At 38.8% G+C, this 23,746-nt stretch overlaps 1 protein-coding gene across 6 annotated transcripts; it reads left to right on the top strand.

Annotated features, from left to right (window-relative positions):
- The first annotated feature begins 5,192 nt into the window (after positions 1-5,192).
- On the top strand, positions 5,193-22,842 carry LOC117237174 (protein charlatan). Of its 6 annotated transcripts, none has more exons than XM_033500895.1 (8): positions 5,193-5,685; positions 12,600-12,754; positions 13,506-13,688; positions 15,013-15,323; positions 16,454-17,019; positions 17,429-17,740; positions 20,230-20,334; positions 21,906-22,841. In XM_033500895.1, exons 2-8 carry the CDS (start codon positions 12,655-12,657, stop codon positions 22,735-22,737), a joined length of 2,409 nt encoding a protein of 802 aa, XP_033356786.1. In that variant the 5' UTR covers positions 5,193-5,685; positions 12,600-12,654; the 3' UTR covers positions 22,738-22,841. The 6 variants fall into 6 exon arrangements, with proteins under 6 accessions (XP_033356786.1, XP_033356790.1, XP_033356791.1 ...); XM_033500899.1 differs by having other exon boundaries at positions 5,194-5,685; positions 22,218-22,837; XM_033500900.1 differs by having other exon boundaries at positions 5,419-5,685; positions 21,889-22,060.
- The last annotated feature ends 904 nt before the right edge of the window (positions 22,843-23,746 follow it).

Genomic DNA, 23,746 nt, shown 5'->3' with positions numbered 1-23,746 from the left:
GAGTCTCCTAAAATTTAAAATTATTTCTAATGAACAGACAGCACGATCTACGTATCTATAATAACAAATTTAAAAGACCGCACCAGGATTAATATGACTTTTTTATACAATCATAAAAGAATTGTGTTCTCGTTTATTAAAGTTTAATTATTTATTCCTTCTGGTCTAATTTATTGGGTAATTAATGAGGTTGTTATTGGGAAAGTATTTGTAGATTAACAACGATGGTTGTAACAGGTGCCGTAGTTCGCGCGCAACAATAGGCGAGTGATCTACGTGAGAATAATAAGCGATGACGCATACCACGTGCCACGGAGGATGACGTCGAGGTTTGACGTCGACCAAGCGTACTTGGTGTTATCGCTTTTGCGCTTGCATTCTTTCAAAACGTGCTTCGATCCACAGTTACTTTAAATTTTCCTTACTTTTCGACAAATACAATTTTCCACGAATATCGCTGACTGTAATTAAAAAGGGAAACTAAGTCCAATAAAAGATTTATTTTTAGCTCCTCTTAATCATAATTGGCGAACTCCGCTCGTAACCCTATCGATTCCCCAATTTCACACGTTCCTTTACTGGCGAAGGAAGTTACACGTGTGTCATAATCTTCCCATGCATTTACATATACTTATATGTCACAACGTATCTTCTCTCGAGCGAGAAGAAGCGCCTTTACCTTCCTTAGAGTGAACCTTCCTTCCGCTTATTTACACGATCCTATGTACGTATGTTCGTTACATAACTGCACATAAAATGTTTCATCATTAAAAATTTAAAAGCTTTTGGCCAAATAGTTGCATCAAAATTAAGAATATTTAAATTAGGAGAAAAGCGATAAACCGATATATACGAAGGGATGGTTTTGATGAGAATATTTATTTTATTAAAGAAATAAAAATGAAACAACGAGTTTACGTATTATTTCATTGATAAATTTGTCTCTGACTGACAGTAATAATTCCGAATGTTAATTCAAAATAGTTTGGACTGTGCGCTCATCGAGTTCGTCCATTGAAATCTTTTTCGTTGACGGAAATTGACCGGAACTTGGTAAAGTTGGTGATGTGATAAAGTTGGGCGGATCCCTTCGAATCGAAGCTACGGACATCTAGCACCGAAGAAATCAATTTTGTAAAGAGAAAATCAAAAGAGTCGACGAGAAAACATCCTCCACGATAAACGAGACGTAGCGTAGACATTAAATAAATATACATTGACTAGAGACAGGATACATGTGACATTAAATGGGACTTCGTGTCTCACGTTCTGAAATACCGACCTCGAAAAAAATCAGTGTTTTTCACGCCCTCTACAATTTGCAACGTTGCGTCATGACGATTGTGATTATAAATCCGTTTGAACTATACGTTTGAGCGAGCTCCGTTTATTCAAACAAAACTTTGAAGCTATATTATAACCTCTGCCAATACCTTCAGATCGTAATTGAAAAATTTCAATACTCACTACTTCTTTAGAATCAAATATGTTTTACTGTTTCTTCACAAAGCCAAATTTACCAAATGTCCAGCTGGACAAATTGTAGAGTACAAATTAAATAATAAAAAAAAACCAAATGCAATGAAATCGTAAGCAACGAGATTTTTTCGTTCAATCGTGCGTGCTAGGATTAGTGAGTCGCATAGTTTAGTTTCTTTGGTGATGGGTCCAATGTTCAGACATGTTTATTTGAGCTCAGATACGAGCTCAACTTCCACTAGTTCTACCGTTCACACTCACGCACACTTCAATAACTAGCAACTTGTAATATTTTTATCGAAAAATATTTGAAAGATATCTCTTGGAGATGTATCACCCAACTCTAGGTATCTCCCAACCACAGGAACTTAAGGTTTTCACGTGCACGGAAATACGTCGCGTAGGTTCGTTGGTTCTTTTGAGGGATCGTTTCGTTTCTTTCTCTGAAATTTTTTCGAAATCTCAAAATTTCATCGATTTTTATTTTATTCTTTGACCGATCGCGGTTCTATTCGCATTCCTGTTTTTAAGGGAAGTTCAGTTAATTCAGGCCAGGTAATTTTTCGATATTTTGAAACGTATTAGTGTTGCGAAAGCAGGGTATTAGAGCTTGGCACAACGATTCGTATTTCCTTTTTGCAAGACACGAAATTGCGAATAGTGTCAGTTGCTTCGTTTCCTTTCCTTCGTTCCAACTTAGACCAACTTTAATACTGAATGGTGCCAGCAGAAGTAAATAATTGTACAATGTCTGCAGAGATACGTGTGAGTGTCGCGCGGGATAATCGATGTAGCGTGGCATGTGCCTTATTTTAAATTTGCGAAGATATGTGTAAGCGTTCTATCGGAGATAAATGTAGCGCGCTGTAACATGCTTTGTTTTAATTTTGTTAAAATTCATGTTAACGCTACGTGGGAGGTAGGTGCTTCACAATTTGAATTACGAAATATCTATCTCGCTTTACGCAGAATCATGGACAATAGAGTCGAAGCTCGACATTCTTCTTAACAGCTTGAATGTCGAAATTTATGCGTAATGTTGGCTGATACATAGGCGAGACCTGGTAATTGGCATCGTTTTCCAGAGATTAATCTTCACATTGTTTTCATATTCGTTAATTAATCTTCGGAAAACGATGCCAAGCTAAGAACTATACTAATGCAATGCACTCTAGACTATCGATTATCCAAAATTTGTTGCAGAGTCCTTGACTGATCTAGACTAGGCTAACAACTCGTCATAGGACGCCATGGGATATCGCAGGGACATCGTGGGATGCTTGCGTCTTAGTTTTAGTTAATTATAAAATCGTAGACTATAATCTACGATTGGTAGCGATTTCTCTAATCGTTTTGTAGGAGATAGATGTCGCATGATGTACACTTACTTTTAAGTTTGTGAACGTCTGTGTAATCTTCCTGTGGGAGATGGTAAGTGGTGTATATTTATTTCTGAGTTTTATATTTAAAACTTAGTTCCAATTTTCAGCTACACAGCCAACGTGAAATGCATGCGTCTAGTTTTAGTTAATCATAAAACATATAATCTTAATAAATTACAAGCACCTGTCGTGGAAAGCCGTGTGATATCGCAGGATGTCGTGGGATGCACGCTACAGCTTTAATTAATTTTAAGATGAATATATCTGGGCTAAGTTTATTATGCGTGCCTTTTGTACAAAGATATGTTGTCTAACTTGGAGACAAAAGTTAGAAGCTCCTTCATTTAATCCTCTTAAATATCAAATTATCAAACAAAACAATCGATTTAACAAAATGTTTGTACTTTCAGTTTTTAAATTTCGCTCCAAGTTATAGTCCTTGATCCGAAAGGCTACCAGTATGGCTACGATCTAATATATTCTTGTTTAGGTAGGTTTTGGTTCTAAGATTTTTATTAAGTTAAATTTATGCCTTATTTTGGCATGACTAGTGAGAGACGACGAGGGACAAAGTATTAAATTCTAAGTATTAGTCTAAGTTGAAAGTATTAATTTTAAGTCTTCGTTTTAATCCTTAGTTTTGAGCTTTAGTTTTAAGTCTTAGCTTTAAGTTGCATCATTAATTTTAAGCATCATTGCATGTAATGTACGTAATGTGTGTACAGTATACAGTATCTTATTATTTTTATAGTGTATAAGAATTTTCTAGAATATTGTGGAAGTACAGAATTCTATAATTCCCTGCGATTATTCTACTCCAATGTCATATGTACAAGGCTTTATGTAGTTTTAATTCAAAACATTACTATGTACTGAATCGATAATGTCGCATGTGACACGAAAATGATAAAGGGGCTGGGTGACCCCCAAAACGTAACACGAAAAAGCATTGTATGCTACGTCTATTCTACATGTCGTCTGTGGTACTATCTCGTGTGTGCCAGCACTCCACTGAATCGATAACGTCGCATGTGACACGAAAATGGTATGCCTGGTTAGGTGATCTTCAGAACTTGGGACACGAAAAAGCATTGTATTTCACATCTATTCCATACTTCGTCTGTGGTATAACAAAACCTATGTACTTTTGGTCGATCGGTATTTCAGAACATGTGAAGTTTCATAATATGTTAAGTTTACGGATTATCTTATACTGCGTCTGTACCATCGCATAGCTATTCGATTTTCGTCGATAACGCAGATTACTGTAATTTACTGGTTTCCGACATCGCTTCTCTCGACATTACACAGAATTATACAACAAACTAATTTTAACCAGAGAACAATACGTGACTTCCGATCCTGTTCATTTTTAAAACTATAACCAGTATTTCAAAGTGAAAATCAGAATTTCAAATTGATTGAAATTCGTTTATATGTTTATTGCAAATCAGTAGCCTTCTTATATCAACTTCTATTATAACTTCACTTATTATTGGAGTAATGTAGAATTTTCAATAGGAAGCAGGAAACATATATAGAGTGATGTATTTTATATTACAAAATTCAGAGAAAAATCGGAAACGAGGTAAATTCTAAGGACTCTATGGAGAAATTGATCCTATCGGTATCGAATTTTTCTATTAATAGAAAGCTCCTAAAAACTTAGCCGCTCCGATTCACGCTTTACGCCCGGTGCTTCGATCTTCCACCCTGTAACCTTTAATTTACCTATATTTCTTATAAAAGCTATCTCAAAAAATAGTATTTATAGCGGAACGAATTCCACAGTTTCTCTTCTATTATAGTCATTCTCTTTCCTCATTGTTAAAAATAATCATTTCCAATCTGAACAAATCTGCTCTATCATCCACTCACGACCTTTCTATCCTGCTGCAAATTACGGAATCTTTCTTCTAATTAAAAGATGGGTTCTGCCAAAATTTTTTCACGATATCCATCCGGAAACGATACGAGCCTTCCACAACCCATACGAAAGCGAGCAGAGCACCCTCGTTCCAAGGATACGAGCATCCGGCAAGCAACTTCCGTCACCCTTCTCCTGCAACTTTCTCAATTCAACGGACCCTCTGTCGTTTCGAAAATACGGACCTGCATGAGACCCAATGTTCCAGACCCTTCCAAGTAATGGTTTTCTCGACAAGGACCTCGGAAGGGCCTCCGTAAATTCTCCTCCCACCCCAGCGAATCCGCCCCTCGACCGGCTGACTGCTTCGTTGTGAACACGTGTAGGGAGGTTCGCTTCGGTTCTTAGTATGCGTGTGTGCGTGTGAGTGTAGCGAAGAAGGAAGAGACAGGCCGACACTGTGAGGCACTGCGACCACAGAGGCACGCACACATGCGTGAACACCTCCATACAGCGTCGAGAGTATGCACCAACACGCGTACAACGATCCGTCGTCGACTCCGACATCATCCTCGTCGTCCTAGACGTTTCTCTGCCTGTGCTGGATATGTGCTGAGTGAGAAAGACAGAAAGAGAGAGAGTGACGAAGAGGGTGGGAGGAAGGGAGGGAGGGAGGGGAGGGAACAGGCTCGACTGCTCCCCCTAATACTGCAGGATTGAATGGGCGAGGAGGGTGGTATTGGGTTCCCTCACCCCACTCCCACCACCCACACGCCGCTAGCTCCCAACCCACCCGCACCACCCACTTCTGTCCGCCTGCCACCCCGCCTGCCCACCCACTCGCCACCCGACTGCCGTCGAGGAAACAACCTGCAACCGAACCAGCACAACGTTTCCTCGAACAACGAATTTCCATCCTGGGCAAGGCTGGTTCTCGTCACACCGCAACAACATCCAGTGAGTACTCTATAACACGTATCATATCTGCACCATCACCTTCGTTATCCGTCGTCGTCTTCTTCTTCTTCTTCCTCTCATACGGGCGAACTCGTTCGCGCGCGCTTCAATTTTTCCCTTACACTCTCTAGGCCCCCCCATTCTGCGTCTTTCTCTCCTCCTTTCGTTCCGTCCTTCTTTCTACCGCTCGTTTCACTCTCACCGAGATCGACAACTCCTGGACTTCGATTCTTCATGATTTTTCATCGTGTCAGTTAGAACTTTCCTCGAGTTGAACTGTACACGGCGTGACCCTCGATTCTATCAGTATGTAACGTGCGTACTGTGCTCGTGCTACGAGGAATCGAATCAAACGAGTGGACGGACCAACGTACGAACCAGCCACGATCGATCGGAGAGCGAGAGTGACAGAGTGACTTGAAGAGTGTGACGCGGAACAGGCGTCCAGAGAGGAAGCATGTATCGTGGGCATCGCGGAACGACGTTACACGCGTGGCCGCCGAGAAGATAGCGACCCTGTCCTCGTGTAGGTAGCTCGAACACTTTATCCGAGTGTGTGGTGTATTCTAACACGATCCAACTTTAAGAAAAAACGCGCTCTAAAGAAGAAAACGCCGGCTCGCGTGCGAGTGGTTAACGCTAGTATCATGGTGCGCGGTACGCGTACGAGTGAACTCGAGAAGAGAACAGCGAGACGATATGCGTCGCGTGTGCGTGTATCGCTCGCCGGATCGCGACGATTACTCGCGTGCTCGCTCGACGTGTGTGCGCGCCTTCGATCGGCCTACCAGAGGCGGAAGAAACGCAATGGCCACCGAGAAATGTTCTCACAGCGACCAGAACCGAACCAGTAGAATTTCTTCGATCGTAATGGGAAATCACCTACGCTTCGTTGCTATGTGTCCCTGCGCGGCTACTGTATCTTCCACAGTGCTATGCAGACACCGCTATATATTTATAAATGCCTGTGTGTCGCCGTATGTATGCCTGTACGCATGGAGGAGTTGCACGCGCGCGCGCCGACGCCAAGACCCGCTCGCCGTCCTTGGTTAGTCGGTAATAATTTCCGGATGAATTTGAATGGCACACTGCGCGCGCCTTCTCTACCCCCACTACTTTTCACTCCCACCATTCGACAATCTCCCCACTCTTGCATATCTCTGTCTTATTCCATCGCAGCACTCCCCAATACCGTTTCTCTCCCTCTGAACCTTTTTCTCTTCTTTCGTTTCTTCCGCTCTTCGTTCCCTCGAACGTTCCTCGTTGTATATACGACAGCTCCCTATGCTCTACCCACCCGCATCTCCCCACCAAGCTTAGGTTTTCTTCGGAGACAGTGGTGCTCAACCGGCGCAGAACACGAATCAAGGCACCCTCGCCATCTGTCGCCTTCGGGACATGTCCTCGATCGTTCCGGAGGGGAATATTGATTTATTCGTCGCCGGTCTAACCCCTTCCACACAGCGCGATCGTTCTCGCCACCACCCTTTTATAATACGTATACCGAGATACACTGAATAGTATGCGTTCTTATACACGTGTACATAATATATGAGTAGCATGCATGTGTACATATTTCGTACGTATGTATACGTATGTGTGTATGTGTACTGTATGATCTGTGTGTGAGTATGTATGGTACCGTCGCTTGGGGTTTCCAGAGGCACCCTGTCTTTCTCTGTTTTGCTCATCTCTTCCTCTCTGTTTCTCCCCCTAGTTTTCACGCGGCAGCAACCGTGGCTCGATCAATACGCGACCAGGCTCCTTCTTCCTCTTTCCGGACGCTGCATCCCCTAAAAGCGAGTTACGTCGCCGCGGAGATCGAAATCGATCGATCTATGCTCTAACAGGGTAGGATCCAGTTCGATTGACAGGGCACTCACCCCCTCCAGAGTCGATTGGCCGGTTAACGAGCCGCGTTACGCGTTGCTCACGGATTGATTTTGTTGCTTCTGGAATGCGTTGCTTCCAAGCGCTAGGATCTCGGCAATGGGTAATTTATTCGCGCTCTGGACGATTATGGGGTGGGGCTATTAATTGGAGATCGTTCTTCCGTTAATGACGGAGTTTATCTTTAGGAATTGTTGGGTTAATTGTGATTACGGTATAATATAATTTTTATAGTATAGTTTTAAAGAGCAATGGAATAACTTTTTATACTCAAAGGGTAGTTTCGATCCCAACTGATAATACAATCTTTATTTATTGTTCGAAGGTTCATTATTTTGTGATAAGTAAGATCATATTTTGAAGCATTAAAATGATTTTTAATAATCGAAGACCAGATATAAGTCTCAATCTTTGATGTGTAATTCAATTTTACATACGTGTTTAATGTTAATTTTAGAATCGTTAAATTTAACGTATTATGAGAAATATCGATGTTGAGATTCGATGTTGAAATTTGCTTAAAGTTAAGGAAATTTTTAATTCTTAATAAACGTAAAATGGTTTCAACCTGAATTACAAATTCAGTTTCGACTAATTCTACGTTTAATGTATGCACTTAAATAGACACTGGAAAATCGAAAACTTGGGAACAGTAGGTGCTAGCCGTTTAGCTGTTTGCATTGGGGAGAAAAGAGGTCTGTTGAATGTCTGAATACCTCTGTTAGAACAGTTTTGCTTTCGGTAAACCATGTGGCTGATGAGTTTTTCCTTCTCCGTGCCAGTTAGAGTGGCATAGGACTTCTACGAAGATTCCTACTTAGAATAATTAACGTGCTATGGGAATCTCAGCGTGATTATATCGTTCAAAAGCGTTTTCAATGTGTTCTATAAGATTGGAGGAGCTGTTCGTGACGTTGTGGATTTCATTATTCACAATAGGGCTCGATGAAGAACTGCTCGTCTTTATGCTCGATTAGTTTCAAGGATCCCTTGCGACGATCAGACCTTCCCTTGTGTTTGAAGGGTAGTAAATGGAATTGGCATCGGCCGTGTTTATTACATTCTGCTCTTTTGTTTCACGTTTTCGAGTATAGCCAAGCTAATAATTTTTATGTCCAATAAATTATTGTTGTCCATTTGATTCTTCTTGGTACGTTTTAAGGATTCTACGCGCTATTTAGTACAATATTAGATCTCGCATAGAAACGAATACAGTTTTGAACTTTTACAATTCGTTAATAGAATTTTAAGCTTTTACGATTTATTAATGCAATTTTTCCAAATCTTAGATTTATAATAGTTCGTATCTACAGATTCAATGTAAATTTAGAAGGTTTGCAATTTCATTAAACAGGGCAAAGGATTCTTAAAAATTTCATTTTCATTTCCTTTTTCATCTTTTATTTTTATAATTCAATTTAATTTCCATCTTTCTTCTCTCTCTTTTTATTTTGCATTTATTTCGAATGCCTCCGATTTAAAATTTAATTTGTCTTTTTTCTTTCCATATTTTTCATTTATTTCGAAGGAATTCTTATCCTTTGATCAGCTGTTTCTCAAAGAAGAAAGACACGAATGGGAAACGCGCTCGTTAATGGGGCGAAAAGGAAGTGTTGTTCCTTGATGTCGCGTGAATGAGTTCGAGACGGCAGGTTTCACTCTTGTTCCACTTCTAAGTGAAAATCGATAACTCTTTTTAGTCAGCCTTCTAAATTGTAACTCGGTTCAAAGGCGAAAGATTTCCCGGTTCATGAATATTTAGCAGCCGATAACACGAAGGCGGATTTTTCATTCTCCTTTCATCCCCTCGAGATACACCGAGAAGAAGAGTTAAGACTGCTCACGCTTCAGCAAATTGTAAAGTGGTCTTAACTTCGATCCAGTTTCTCGAGATCCTCGAAGCACGTTCGCAATTGCTCCTCGATCCTTTTTTATTCATTGTGGTTCGCTTTCAAAGGACATCACGACCTGCCGAGTGCTTTTCCAACATGCTCCAACTCTCGAGGGTTTCTTACTTTCTGAAAACATTCGGAAAATGAAGAGAACAGGCATTAAACAATTTACCAGAGTATTTAACTTCGTGGCCTTTCCTCAGAATTTTTCATTTATCTTCGTAGAACCATTCAACGATTGGTGAGAACATTAAAAATTCTATCACGTGAAGAATTCCATTTTTCCTCGTAAATTATCTTTCGGAATTTGACAAACAATATTCTCTCACGCGCCTCTTAAGTATCCGCCGCTCTTTAAATACAGATATGCGATTAAAAAGTTTACTGGAATATTACGTCAGAATGTTTAGTTTCAAAACGTCTGGAAGTTGCGCAAACACGTGAAAGATTCTTTCACGTGGAAGATCGCATTTTTCGTGGTAAATTATCCTTTGAAAGTGAAAAACGAAGATTCTATTCGTTTGAAAATTGTTGAATCGTAAAATTCATTCCCCACAGTCTCTTCACTAGACTACGATATTTATGGAAATTCGTATTTCCTTACTTAAATTACTTACAAGATCGAACTTGGACAGAAAAATATTTTGTCTATTACATATTGCACTTTCAGTATTTCACAACATATATTTCTGTGTAATATGCGCATTCTATACGCATTTGTATTTACAAATTTCCCATAAATCCATAAACATTCTGCAGCCTAGTCATCAGTTTTCAAAACGCTTGTATAGTGCGAATAAAATAATTATTCTGCATGCTTGATTTCAAAGTGCCCTTAATTGAAGATCCGTAACGACGATCAGTGCTTCTAAACGGGCCATAACAGCCTCGATTCTAATTCCATCGCGGCGTCTACCTCCAGGGAGAGAAGTCGTTAACGCTTCCGATACAGAGTTTCGCGTCACCACCGGTTCCTGTCATCGTGATGGAACACCAGCCGCGATTTCCTAGCACACATTAGCCCTGTATTTACGTTCGTACGCGGCCAGAATCTCTTTCAGCTTGGAATTGCTATTACGTTGCCATTGCCTCGTTTGCGCTTGACGATCGAACGCTGCGATTGCCTTAAGCCTAGTACACGTTGGCAAAGTGATTAAAAATGTCTAAGATAGACGATAGAATCTTATTAATTTTTGTACAACGTGTTGCAAAATTATATGTTTAGTTTTAATACTCTGAGAGTAATACGCGAATTTAAAGGAACATTTCACTTTTTAATTTATTTCTTTTGGATTTGTATTTCTCTTGGGAAAGTTTCAAATATTTCAGTTAAGAGAAGATTTGTATAATATAATAGAGACATTAATAAGTATCGTAGAATTTTTCTGGAATTTTTCCTAATATTTGTTACTGTTCTAAGATTTCAAAAGTCTGGAAGATTTCTGTGAAACTTATGAATATCACTACTATATCATACAACCTTTCTTTAAGTTAAATATTCGAAACTCTTTGCTTCCTGGAGCAAGAAAGAGATACAGAGAAAATAAAATAGAATAGAATAGAAAGTATAATTTTGAACAATATCTTTTTATTTATTTTTTATTATCTTTCTATGGTCAATATAGTGTATCTTAAATTCAAATATCTTAAATACAAATCAACATGAAACTTTTATCAAGCGCGAACGCGGTTTAGTCTAATGATTCCTTGTCAGTGACTCTTTCTTCGTCCACAGAGCAGAAGGTACATAACTAAAAACTTGTTATAAGAAATCAAAGCGCAGTAGAATGAGACATCGATCATCAATTACGTTAACCGATGAGATTGCATTACGAAGCATTTTCGTAGGTATGTACGTGGCTTAAGCGCCCGTCAGGTCGGCTTCACCGAGAACCCCGAGTTGTTCTTAACGTTTTCTGACCGGGGTGAATCGATTTTTCAGGTACACGAAGATAGAAGGCGGCTTTAGGGAATAAGATGTTTTAGTCGGCAGCGTTGCAGCTGAATATATACAAGATAAGAAGATAGGGGAAAAGTCGATGACGCGGAAGCGATCACGTCTTCTAAAAACAAAATCGTCCTCTAGATTCGCACAGCAATTGTTTTTTGCAACCTTCACAATTGTGGTCATTAACGGCGATGATATAGAATGATTACACTATACAAAACTAAATTCTGTTACACAGTATGAAATTATAGTATTAATATTTGTTTATCATCGTTGAGATTTTTATTCAAGGTTTCTTCAATTTGTGATTTAAATTACTATCAAATAAATGGTTCGTTAAACAGAAAGTAATTTTCGTACTTAATAGGAAATGCAGCTTTTTATTCTCACGTTTCCAATTTGTCGAAGAGTTCAGAGGCAGTGACCGGGTATGTTTGTACGTAGAAACATAATATCCGACTGTCAAATTCTAGCGTTATATATCTTTCCTTCTACAAACTGTTTCGACGTTAAGAATTTCCGAAGAATTGAACGCTCGGCGAAAACGACATTTCATTTACCATTCTCGGCCCCCCTCATAAAACAGAGACAGTCAATAATATGACTCCACTTAGCATCAAGAAAAATTAACTCTATTCAAACTTTAGTTTTCAGTTCTTTTTCTCCTTTTTTTCTTTTCTTTCTTTTTTGATAATATAATTCCTACAGATGTTCAAAATCCAGAACAGTATCTCAAAAAACTATATTCGTTATTCTCGCGCTAGAATATTCGGCAAATTATCACCAATCTCCTCCGTTTTCTTTGAATCGCACTTAGTACCGACAAACTCCCGTTCTCTATATAAATGTGCCATTCAAGCCGGCCAGCGGAAAGATTAAATCTTGTGGACGATTAGGGGCAACGCTTTGGCAAGATTTCATTAAGCTTCAATGAGTCAATTAGCTCCCTTCGTCGATACATCACTGTGCGAGCGATTCTAAAAAAAGACATATCTTTAAACGAGTACCGAAAAAGGAAAGGCAGGAGAGAAAGCACGAAAGCAATAACGATGGGTGAAGGTGGGTCTGTAAATGTCCAAGTATGAAAAGGGAGGAACCCAACCTTTTAAAATTCGGGAGGAAAATACATTTGGAAGAGGAATTATTAGTTACAACCCTGCTTACGGGCATCTTTCGGTTCGCAGGTAGGCGAAGGTTTATTGTTCCAAGGATAGGGGGTGACCGGCGGGGACTGGGAAGATGGAGGGTAGCGGTGCAGGAATTAGCAGGCTCGACTGCTACGAAGATATGTTTAAGGAAATAACCAGAAAATTGTACGGTGAAGATCCTGATCATAGAAGTAAGTGAATTTAAAGATATTTATGTGTTCTTTAAAATGATAGATTTAATAACTTGTGTATGTGTTACTGCGGTAGAAAATTTTAAGTATCTTTTATTGAACTGTGTACTGCATTTTAAACAGAAAAAGAAGTCTTCAAATAAACTAGAAATACTATACAGTATGCTCTTTGAAAACTCTCTCAAGCTTAAAGGTTTATATTAAGGGTTTAGATTAACATGTATCACTACGGTAAAGGAATCGATATTTTTATTAATGAGGCGTGTATCATATTTTAAAGAAGAGGTAATAATTTTCAAATTGAGTATAAATATTAAAGCGTGCCTTTAAAATTCAAGTTTAACGGTTTGAATATACTATCGCAGTAAAAGTTCATGAAAGTAAGGAGTAATTGCAAGTATTGCAATATTAATTGAAGCAAGATAAATATTTCTGGAGGATTACGGTATACTTCAAACGTTTTTTTTTTTTTTTTTAGTTGTTTACATTCACAATTTGTCCAATTTGAACATTTGGTAGAATTGTTTTGGCTGTTTGATTATCATGTAGGTGGCTACCCCCAGCGGGGTACCATAAATACTTCAAACGTAGCACGCTTTTTTGCTTCGGTGCATCGAGATCGTTATTTTATATTTTAATATTTAAATCCATAAAACGTAATGATGCTCCCGCAGAAAACAAAAGATGCTTTGGTATTCTGTAAAATAAAATAGCAAAAGGGAATGTAGCTTATTATCTTCGTTTATCATAGCCTCAAGCGTTCAGAACGAGTTCGAAACTTCTGTATCGTACAAGACCGAAGAGGATACCGGAAACGGGACCGATAGTGATGATGGAAACTGGACCTGCGAAGAGGAGCCTTTGAAAGGCACCGATGGAAGTCGTATTGCTGCTTATCACGCTGGAAAAGCGACATGGAGGTGCTACGAATGCGGTTCGTATAATACATCTAGTAAAATTTTAAAAAATTGCACCACTTCTGTTTAAACTGTCTTATCTTAGATATAAAACATAAAATAAAATTTTTTTAAAAATGCTAGAGGGGATATAGGTTATTTGATAAATTTGATTTATAGATTTTAGATATTCCTCCCCATACATATTAGTTATTAATAGAGTTAGGGACTCATAAATATTATGAACATTATAGAATTCGTAATAATTTATAGTCATCAATACAATTCATTTCTTTATTTGTCTAATTATTAGAATGACGTCGGTTATCGAGGACAACATGAGCTATATAAAAACATGTAACGCTATGTGGTGATATAATAGGTCACCGAGCACGACGGCACGGCTAGATACACAAATCGACACAGAGTTCAATATACAGGGTGGTTGGTAACTAGTGGTACAAGAGGAAAGGGGGTGATTCTACGCTAAAAAAGAAGTCGAAAATATAGCATAAAAATTTTTTTTTAATTTTTCCATCGAGACAATGATCTATAGTGAGATCCGTTATAACGAGACGTGATAAAGTGCACGCGTACTGAGCGAACATTCAAAGTTGATTTTCTCGAAAACAAAGCCTCAAACGAAAAATGTTTATTGTACCACCGCTTGTACTTTCCGCTTGTACCACCAGTTATCAACCACCCTGTATAAACAATGCGTGAATGCAATTCGCTGTTTATGGGGATATTTGGTTCCTTCTCCAATACGAACACTATATGACGTACTATGTTTCCTTAGTAATACCTGAGTTACGGATTTCGTGACTGTCCCTTGCAAATGGAAAGTTTCTCGTGAATAGTACTGACCCGTCTTACCGTCTTTTGCCCATTTTCTTGGGCTTATGGCTTTCCGGGTGGTTCAACGTCCGTTCATTACGGAGTTTGAGTTCGTGAGTGATCGTCGCCTTCGACGCCGTTTAACAGTTTGACGACGCTTGAAGACGCTTACAACGTTTGAAGACGTTTTACAACGTTTGACGATATTTGAAAACAGTTAATTGGTGTTTGACGGTGTTTGACGGTGTTTGACGGTGTTTGACGGTGTTTGACGGTGTTTGACGGTGTTTGACGGTGTTTGACGGTGTTTGACGAAGTTTCGCGATACTATCAAAGGATGTATACTATCGTATCTTCTGTGCAAATTGAAGTAATAAAGGCATAGATATATTTTACAGAAGTTTATTACCATAAATTAAAGAAACAAAAAGTTTCTGGAGTTACTTTTACCAGATCAGGTCATTCATTGGCTAGGCCGATATTCTGGACTAACGGATAAATTTACGAATGACGTTATTTCTCCAGGTGATTTGATGGGTGGTGGACCACGGGATGTAGCTGAACATTTCATGGAACTTCACTCGTCAAGGATTCTTGGAGACGATAGCAGAAACAGACACCATTCGCCCTCACAGGATTATCGACAGTCCGAAGAATTAAAAGTGGAGGATGTGATTTCCTACCTGGAAAGGCTGCGTGAACGAGTAGAACGTGTGGCACCACCATCCAGGAGAACTCAGGAAACGCAAACAGTGCCTGCAGCACTCTTACCTGTCACCTCCACCTTTCTGTTACAAGAATTACCATCAGCTCCTGCACCACAACATTTGCATCAGGTATGTCTCTGTTCATGGTTATTCTCAAATCCTTGAAGTCAAATGAGTGAGCATAGTTTATTTCTATCACGTAAAATTTTTCTGTAACACAATTAACATTAAACATACCAGTGGCGGTCAAATTGACCGCTCTCGAATTTCTACACAAACTAAACCATATTTAAACTTTATCATATCGCTTCATAATTTTTTACTTTTCCTAAAACATACAATACAATATATTTTTCGGTATTTACTTTTAGTTTACTCTTTTATTTTCTGAGAAAAATTTGTACTCTGCCTTACCTACCATGAGCGGTCATTTTGACTGTTCGACAAAATATTTTAGTTATTCTTAAAATAAATGCAATCAGTACAAAGAAAAGGCTACCTTAAGGTCAAATTTGTTTAAGATGCGGGAAATATTTATGCAGCAAATGTACATTTGATAATAAGATAATTTGTAAAAAATGCAGCGAAGTTGAATAAGATATATCTCTATATAAATAAAAGTATAATTCCATTTAAGTCTATAATTGAAATTAAACAAAAGTAAATTTGAACGAAATTTTATGAAAGTTCATCATTTTATATACATTTAGTGATAAATTAACCATTATCTAAGTTAAATCATAAAAACTATTACTTCTTTAATCACCGATCATTTTGACCGCACACGGTAAGGATAGGTATACACGAAGTGTCGGTAGGTTTAGTGTTAAATATCTTACAGTCTATACAATCCTATAGAATTCTAAATTATATTTACTCCGATAATATTCTATATTCCGGGATGAGATATAAAAGGTTGACATGTACCAAAATGTATTGTATATTATGCATAAATGACTATATTCTGACAACTTTTCTCTATACACGCGAGGGGTGGACTCACTTAGTTTCCGAGATATTCATGAAAAACTGCCGGTACCACTACAGTGATTCTGTTTGCAGTTGCGTGTCAGTAATTAAGTTTTCGAAAGTTTCAGCAAATAATATTAATTTTTTAAAGAAGTGTCTGCTTAATTCTAGCGACTGCAAAAATTACATATCTAAAATCCATTGTCTTGACGATAAGATGAAATCTTCTCTCGACTCGATAGTAACTCAATTAATTAACAAGTAGTGTTCAAATTTTATTAATTCCACAGAACACCACCACGATGTCTTCAGTGACAGTGACACCGAGCGTGAAGCGGTATAGCTGTCCATATTGTCCTTATGGAACGGATCGCCGCGATCTGTACACACGACACGAAAATATCCACCGGGAGGAAAAACCGTTCCATTGCTATATCTGTTACAAACCATTCAACCGCGCTGATCATGTGAAAAAGCATTTCTTAAGGATGCATCGCGAGCACGGTTACGAGTTATCAAGGATACGCAGACCAGCTGGATCCAGTCCACCAAAGCCTCTCCAACAAGAAGCAGGAACCGCGAATACCGGAAATGTGAATACGAATGGCCAACCGCAGCAACAGCACACAAATTACTCGTCAGGATTTAATAATAACAAAAATTACCAGTTGCAGCCGAATACTGGCAATAATGCAGCTACTAACGCGGGGGGAATTTATCAAGGAACATCGATGCCTGCTCCGGGTATTATGCAACCTGATGCAGCGAGCTGCGCCACTGGAAGAAGAGTACAGAATGGTGGATGTAACAGCAAGAGCCATCTTAAGGGAAGCTCTAAAGGTGCTCAGGAACGAAGGTGAGATTTCTTTGGAAAATTTGATGATTTTATAGTACATATAGGAGTTGGACAAGAAAAATAAATAATTAAAGATTTTCCTAATAATTGAAGGACTTTATTTCTTAAATGCAGCCTAAAGTTTTTCGTCTTTTAATAGGATAATTCTTCTTGTCAATATATTTTCTCTTGGAATTGACACTAAAGATTATTCGTTTTAAATAATATAACGCATTCTTATCAATGATAAAAGAATACTCTTTTAAAATTGTGGCTAGAAATCGTTCATTTTTATTGATTATGTAATATAAGAAATTTGTTGTTCTTATTAATGGCTGGAGTAATTTCCTGTAGAGCTCAGGTGAATAGATTGTTTCGTTCGAATCAATAGGCTGACTTAACAACCGATTAACACAGTCATCGATTTTAGGTACACTTGCTGCTACTGTTCCTGGAGCGGTGTGGACAACTGGTGTTTGAAACGGCATCTAAACACACATTTGAAGCCGTTTGCATGCACCCTTTGCGAGTATAAAGCGGCGCGTGCCGAACGCCTAGCCACCCACGTGCTCAAGGTGCACAACAGACGGCAATGCTCAAGGTGCTCTTTCCTTGGCGAAGATGCGGCCCAATTACAGATGCACCAGCTGCATGTACATCGAGTCAGCAGCGCTAACGCACCCGCGACCTCTACTACTCAAGCTACACCACCGCCTACTAATCGCCATCAACAACCTTTGCAGTAAGAATGTGTTTCTATCTGTTTCGTTAACGTATTATGCAGTAATTGATGTCCTAATTGTGTTAACCGTTATCCGTGTGATGCAGTAATCGAGATTTGTTTATGAGAGATAATGGATTAGAAAAGTATGAAGGATGATTTGCGAGAAAAGTTGTTGATTTTGAGTTGTTGGATAGGTGCTGAGATATGTTGATAAAATGGATAATTAAGAAGGAAACATTTTTAGAATGTTATAGAAGTACATCTATTTAACACGTTCGTCGCCCAGTGTGTTTCAGCTATGTTTCCTGCGGGGCCCAAATCCGACCGTGGCTACGTCCAGTGATCCTCTATGGCACTTCGAGCCCGAACACATCGTCATAAAGCCAGATTGGAACATTAAAACTATTTCTTATTTTTATTACTTAAGTGTAGCTATAGTAAAAGTCTGGACTAGGGTATTGGGGTTTTTCCCAACATTCCAGACGGGAAATCCCGTTGTCCTTTCATCTCCGACAAATATATTTAGTTCTGAAATGGAGAAAGCGATAAACTTTTCAGCTAGAGTATTCCGAGGGATCTCATGGCAGATATCTCAGATCTTCGATTTAGTCGAGAATGTTCAGTAAACAGTGTGAAAATATATTTGAAAGTGAGGAGAATAGTGATGACGAAGTAGTGAATTTTAGAAAAAAAATTATAAATAGAATTTCATCGAGTTCGAATATTGAGGAAGCCACAGTCGGATTTGGGTCCCGCAAGAAACATAACCGAAACACGCTGGGCGACGAACTCGAACAAGAAGAGCGTCACCATACGTTGGTGACGGGGCCCCCACGGAAGTATACCCGTCGCACGAATATGTGCGACGTGGCGACGAACGTGTTAATTGATCTGTGATATTTAATTGATTTGAAATATGAATTGGATTTACTTGATAACCATTCATATCAGTGAAATTCTTCAATTGACTAAGATTTTATATGTGGACGATCTACGTTGCATCTTATGACTACAAAATCACCTAAAAACTTGATTATGAGAAACAATGTATCTTTTTCTTCCCAAAAAGGATAGATTATACTCACTGGAAAAAGATATTATATAAATGAAATAGTAACGATAGCGATTTACAAATTTGACTATTCGACTTTGCATACTTCTAGTATCACAGATTTTGCTGCACTGTATCCTCGTAGAGTTGAAAATTTGCTATGGTTTTATAATTATAAGACGTAGAGCGTATTTACATATTTCAGGAAATTATTCACACGTATCAATTATATTTTCAATAATCGTCCTGAACAACATTCTTATTACAGGCACACTTAAAGAATTTCACATAATCTCTACAATATATAAATTCGACATACTGCTCTACAAACTCATTCTTTGCTTCATCTTCCAACTCATTTGGTTCCAATCGCCCAGAAAGTCGTGTCGAACCATACGAAAACGTGATTCACACGATTCGATCCGAACTTCGAAAATTCGCGCAACATTTTTCTTCACGCGCTGTTAAACGAATTCGGATCGGACGGTTTCTCGTGCATCTTCCGCCCTGTAAAACTCATCGAACCGCAGTGCGCTGGTCTGTTTAGTTTAGAGGTTTTGCCACGACACACGAGAACCGGGAAATTCATTAAAACGATTTAATTGGAAGCCGATCGGACGCGATTAATCCGCGCTCTCGTTACTTTTCCGGTCGCGTCCCGTGGGAAAGCAAGTGTGTAACGAGCGGCCGAGCCGGATTTAAACTTCGATTCCCTGCCCCGTTTCTCTAGTTCGTTAGCCATCTTTACACAAAACCGTTGCGCTAACAGAAATTAGAGAAAAGTATTACGTATATATCGATCACGATGAGTTACGAATTAATTGGGATTCGACTGATCGCTGAAGAGGAAAGATGTGAATTTTGTTTATCCGTATCTGTTCGCCGCTGGTTTCGTATATTATACCACGTTTTGGTGCAAACTCTCGTCATTAATCATTTTCGTCCAGCAGTTTATTACTGCACCTCCTTCTATTCAATCGATGAACAGTGGTTCACGAAAGTATTTAAATATTTCCCATAATTGTTCGATTATATCGACTAAAAAATGATGTGGTTAAAAATGAGTAGTGTTTTGGAGGATTGGTTGTTATTTTATTTTTCTATGGAAGATAACTGCAAACGAAAAGCTTTCGCGCACCAGTAGAAATTAATCTGATGCACATTTTCAGATTTGTTGCAAACGTTACCTATATATAATTATACTCGTTAGGTGTCGTTATAATGTTTATGAAATTTCAAATTGTTTCGCTTAACGTACATGATATATTCATAAAATGTTTCTAAAAGTGATCAAAGGCTCTCGTAAGTCTGCACAACGTTGTTGGATCGCATAATTGTTTGTTTCACTTGGCTTACATTTTGAAATTATGATCGTATTACGATTTATTCATTGAATAATAATATTGCAATTCGCTGTAATATGTGCTTTATACATGGTTAATTATCGAATTTACAGTCCCGCAGGAGGAGGACGGCCACCACCTGGTCCACCAGTTTTTCCAGCTCCAGCTCCAGCCATCGCACCTGCTACCACTGTGATACCACCGACAACGATACTCGGGTAAGCATCTCGCTAACCTTCTGATTCCCACGCTCCTAAGCTATTTTATTCGTTTTTGTTTTTGCCCGTCCGTAATTCGCTCGTTGGCGCACAGAGATCGGCGAAGCTAACTCCGCTCGTAAATTCGAATTCGTTTGCTCGTTTGTCCCGTACGACAGACAAAACATGCTAGTTTTTGATGTTTTTTAATCGGGAATCTGTATGTCGAATAGCATGAATCTTTACAACGAGATTTTACGCCAGTTTCTATTAGCTAATATTTGAATCTTTAGAGAGAAATGTAGATTTGATGTCCACTGTTGGAATTTGTAATTTCGGTATTATCAGCTATATTATTATTTGCAAGATCGGTATTATTAGTCTATAGATAGTAATTTATTTTAGTTTGGGTTATGTTATTTAATTTTGGGAAGATTGAATTTTGCATTGAATTCTATGTTTTATATAACGAGAATAATTGAAGTATACAGAAACCTAATTATACACCACCTTTTTTAAATTGATAAAACATAAAATACGTACATTTTGATATTAAATATACATTTTTACATTATGGACTTTATCGATTCGGTTTTCCAGTCATTCGTACAGAGTTTTTTGTTGAACTACGTGGTCCAAATTAAAGATAGATCGCCGTAGTTACCCATGACCAAAGATATCAGGATACTTCTCGCACAATAATCAATCCAAATTTCCAAGCTAAAAATTGTAGATCTCCTTTACAGTCTTATAATCTTTTATCAAATAGGATAGTCAGATAATTTGTGACTCGTATAATGTCACTAATAATATATTAATTCAATTGTGCCAGAGTGCTCAGTTGAGAACTAGATATCAAGTAATTCGTTTAATCTACCCAATACATATTCTGACAGTGGAAATCGAATTTGTAGCAAATTAAAGTTCGTCGTTTAACGCTTTAAAGTACTTTTACTAATAAATACCTAAACGAACATTAGCGACGTCGTGTGTGCTCGTAAGTTGCGAGTGCCATTCCTGCGCTTGCTTTTTTTTTATATTACGTTCTATATTCGCCCATTGTACCAGGTCGACGTTATTCAGTGGTAGATTGAATCGTTCTGCAACATAAATTCCTACGAATTTCAAAAGGGTAGACCATCTCTCAACAACTACTGTCTGCTAAACAAAAGTCGTTTGTAAAATTTATAGATCGATTTTGAACAAAAAGATTACAATCTGCCACTGAAACTGCTCTTCACCATTTCGCCCGCCCTCCTACCTCTCCATTTTCTGTTACGTTGCAGCGTCATTTTTTAGTTTTTTTCTTTCGCGCCGTGTGCACGCTTCGTTTGTTTGCTTTCGGTGTCGCCAGGACACGCGGTGTCGTGCACGTTCCCGTGCTTCACTTTCGTTGTCTGTTCTTCTCTCGTTGTCACTGTCTCTTATACTTTTCTTCTTTAAAAAATAAATAAACAAAGCAACAACAAAAAAAACCAAAAAAGAAAAGAAAAATGTTTCTTGCCTTCTCGTCGCACGGTCGACGAGCGCTCGTTCGTTGGTAGAAAAATGACGCGAACGTAACTTATGGAACAGTGCCGCGGTGGTTGCAGCCACGAGATGGTAAACTCCCCTGCAACTGCAGCGACAATGGCGTACCCGACCTTGGAGGAGGAGAGGCGGTCGAGCTGGCACGAGCACGGCCGCGACCACGACCATCGTCGTCGTCATCGTCAACACGACGCCAACCAGATCGTCGATCACCATGAAACCGAGATACTGAGACGCGACCTCGTTTCGTTTTACGCCGTATACTCGTCGAACGTCGAGCAACACGACAACCGTCATGTACACGACGAACCGTGCACCGGTTGTTCCAGTCGTGACTCTACTTCTACTTTACTTAATCGTGATTTTGCGCACAGCTACCGAGCCGTTCCCGAAGCGAGCAAGGGACAGTCAGCCACGGAGCCGTATGAGTTTCCTTGGCTAAGAAACATCCAGAGCAAACCGCACGAGAGGCGACCGAGGAAGCAGAGACAGCCCAGAAAGGTGACAGGGGTCCAGGAGTTCGATGACGAGGACTCAACTTGTTCTGAGGGGGAGAACCAGGACAAGAAACTAGAAGAAACGACATCCAGTTCTGTAAAGAAGTGTCCATCCAGGGCTATCACCTTGATAGATATGAAAGCTAGGTATCGAAATCAACAGAACAGAAGAAATTTGCTCAAGTGTCGTCAATGCCCCAAAGATGCACTTGCCAGGGGATCAATTTGTTCAGCGTACCACACCAAAGTCTCTCTCATTCTCCATAAACTATGGAGGCACAGAAGGAATGAAATTATAAGCAATTGGGTAGCTAGGAACAGTTCGTTGTCACAACCGCCCTCCATCACGTTGAAGGCGACGGTGTTCACCAACCCTGGATACGAATACGACAGATAACACTCGATAAGAAAGGCAACGACAGACGATCGTGTAGATGGATCTCGAAATGCGAATCTAGAAAGCTGCTTTTCGATCAGTATCTTCTCCTTTTAACAAATTAATTTTGTAATAAAGATATCTCTTTACTATGACAGGCGGAAATGTTTTTGTAAGACATTGTGTTCGGAGGTCCTACAGAGAGGACTTTTCAGAAAATTATTACTAGGATTTGATTTGTTCTATTGTCATTGTACTTAATCGTAATATTCTACTTATTCTTATTTCTAAGGATAATATTATATATTATCCTTTATATTACTATATTATATTATATTATAATATATTATATTATTACAAGAGGATATTCTTATTACAAAGTTATCGATCTCGAGAGAAAATATTTGACGAAAAGAGCTGGTACCTTTCGATATTCATCGCTTTAAACTTTAGCTTCCGGATTCAGGGTATTTGTATCGTATTGGTTAAGAAATCCGTAGCCTTCGTCTTGTTCGGAGGATAATATCGGATGCTGTGAAGCGAACGTCCGTTTTTGAGAAATTATTGGTGTTCCTAATCAAGATTTCGGACCACATCTCGTGTGAAGTTTGAGGGTATTGATCGATTTGAAACGAACGGTCCATGTTTGGTCGATGAACTACGGCGATAGATGCGGAAACTTTCTCATAGCCAACGAAACAATTTTAGATAGAAAAGAATTTTGTCGAGGTTGTAGGGATAAAACGATAAAGGAGCCTTTCTGCTCTCAATTAAACCTTTTCTGGACGGGACGATGATTCTAAGAAATTGAAACAGCGAAACATTTAGCGCATAAGAAAGAACTAATCGAAAGTACCTTGACACTCGAGTTTTTATCCTTGTAAGCACATTCATCCGCATTGGACTTTAGATTGCCTATGACGAACGTCGCGAAGACCATATTTTTCAGAAAAGATAACAGATAAAAAAGATGAAAAAAAAGAATGCAAATTGAAACGATATTAATGTTGGATGATCGTCCCTAATCAAT

This window comes from Bombus vosnesenskii, unplaced genomic scaffold (assembly GCF_011952255.1).
Source record: "Bombus vosnesenskii isolate JDL3184/JDL3185 unplaced genomic scaffold, Bvos_JDL3184-5_v1.1 scf7180000013361, whole genome shotgun sequence".
Classification (NCBI taxonomy): Eukaryota; Metazoa; Arthropoda; class Insecta; order Hymenoptera; family Apidae; genus Bombus; species Bombus vosnesenskii.
The sequence above is the reverse complement of the archived record's forward strand: the minus strand, read 5'-3'. Positions and strand labels throughout refer to the sequence as shown.

Coding starts and splice junctions, on each gene's coding strand:
- LOC117237174 (XM_033500898.1), top strand. CDS start 12,655: ATGGAGGGTAGCGGTGCAGGAATTAGCAGGCTCGACTGCTACGAAGAT. Junction 15,324..16,453: donor CACCACAACATTTGCATCAG/GTATGTCTCTGT, acceptor TTAATTCCACAG/AACACCACCACGATGTCTTC. Junction 17,741..20,229: donor CGCCATCAACAACCTTTGCA/GTAAGAATGTGT, acceptor TCGAATTTACAG/TCCCGCAGGAGGAGGACGGC.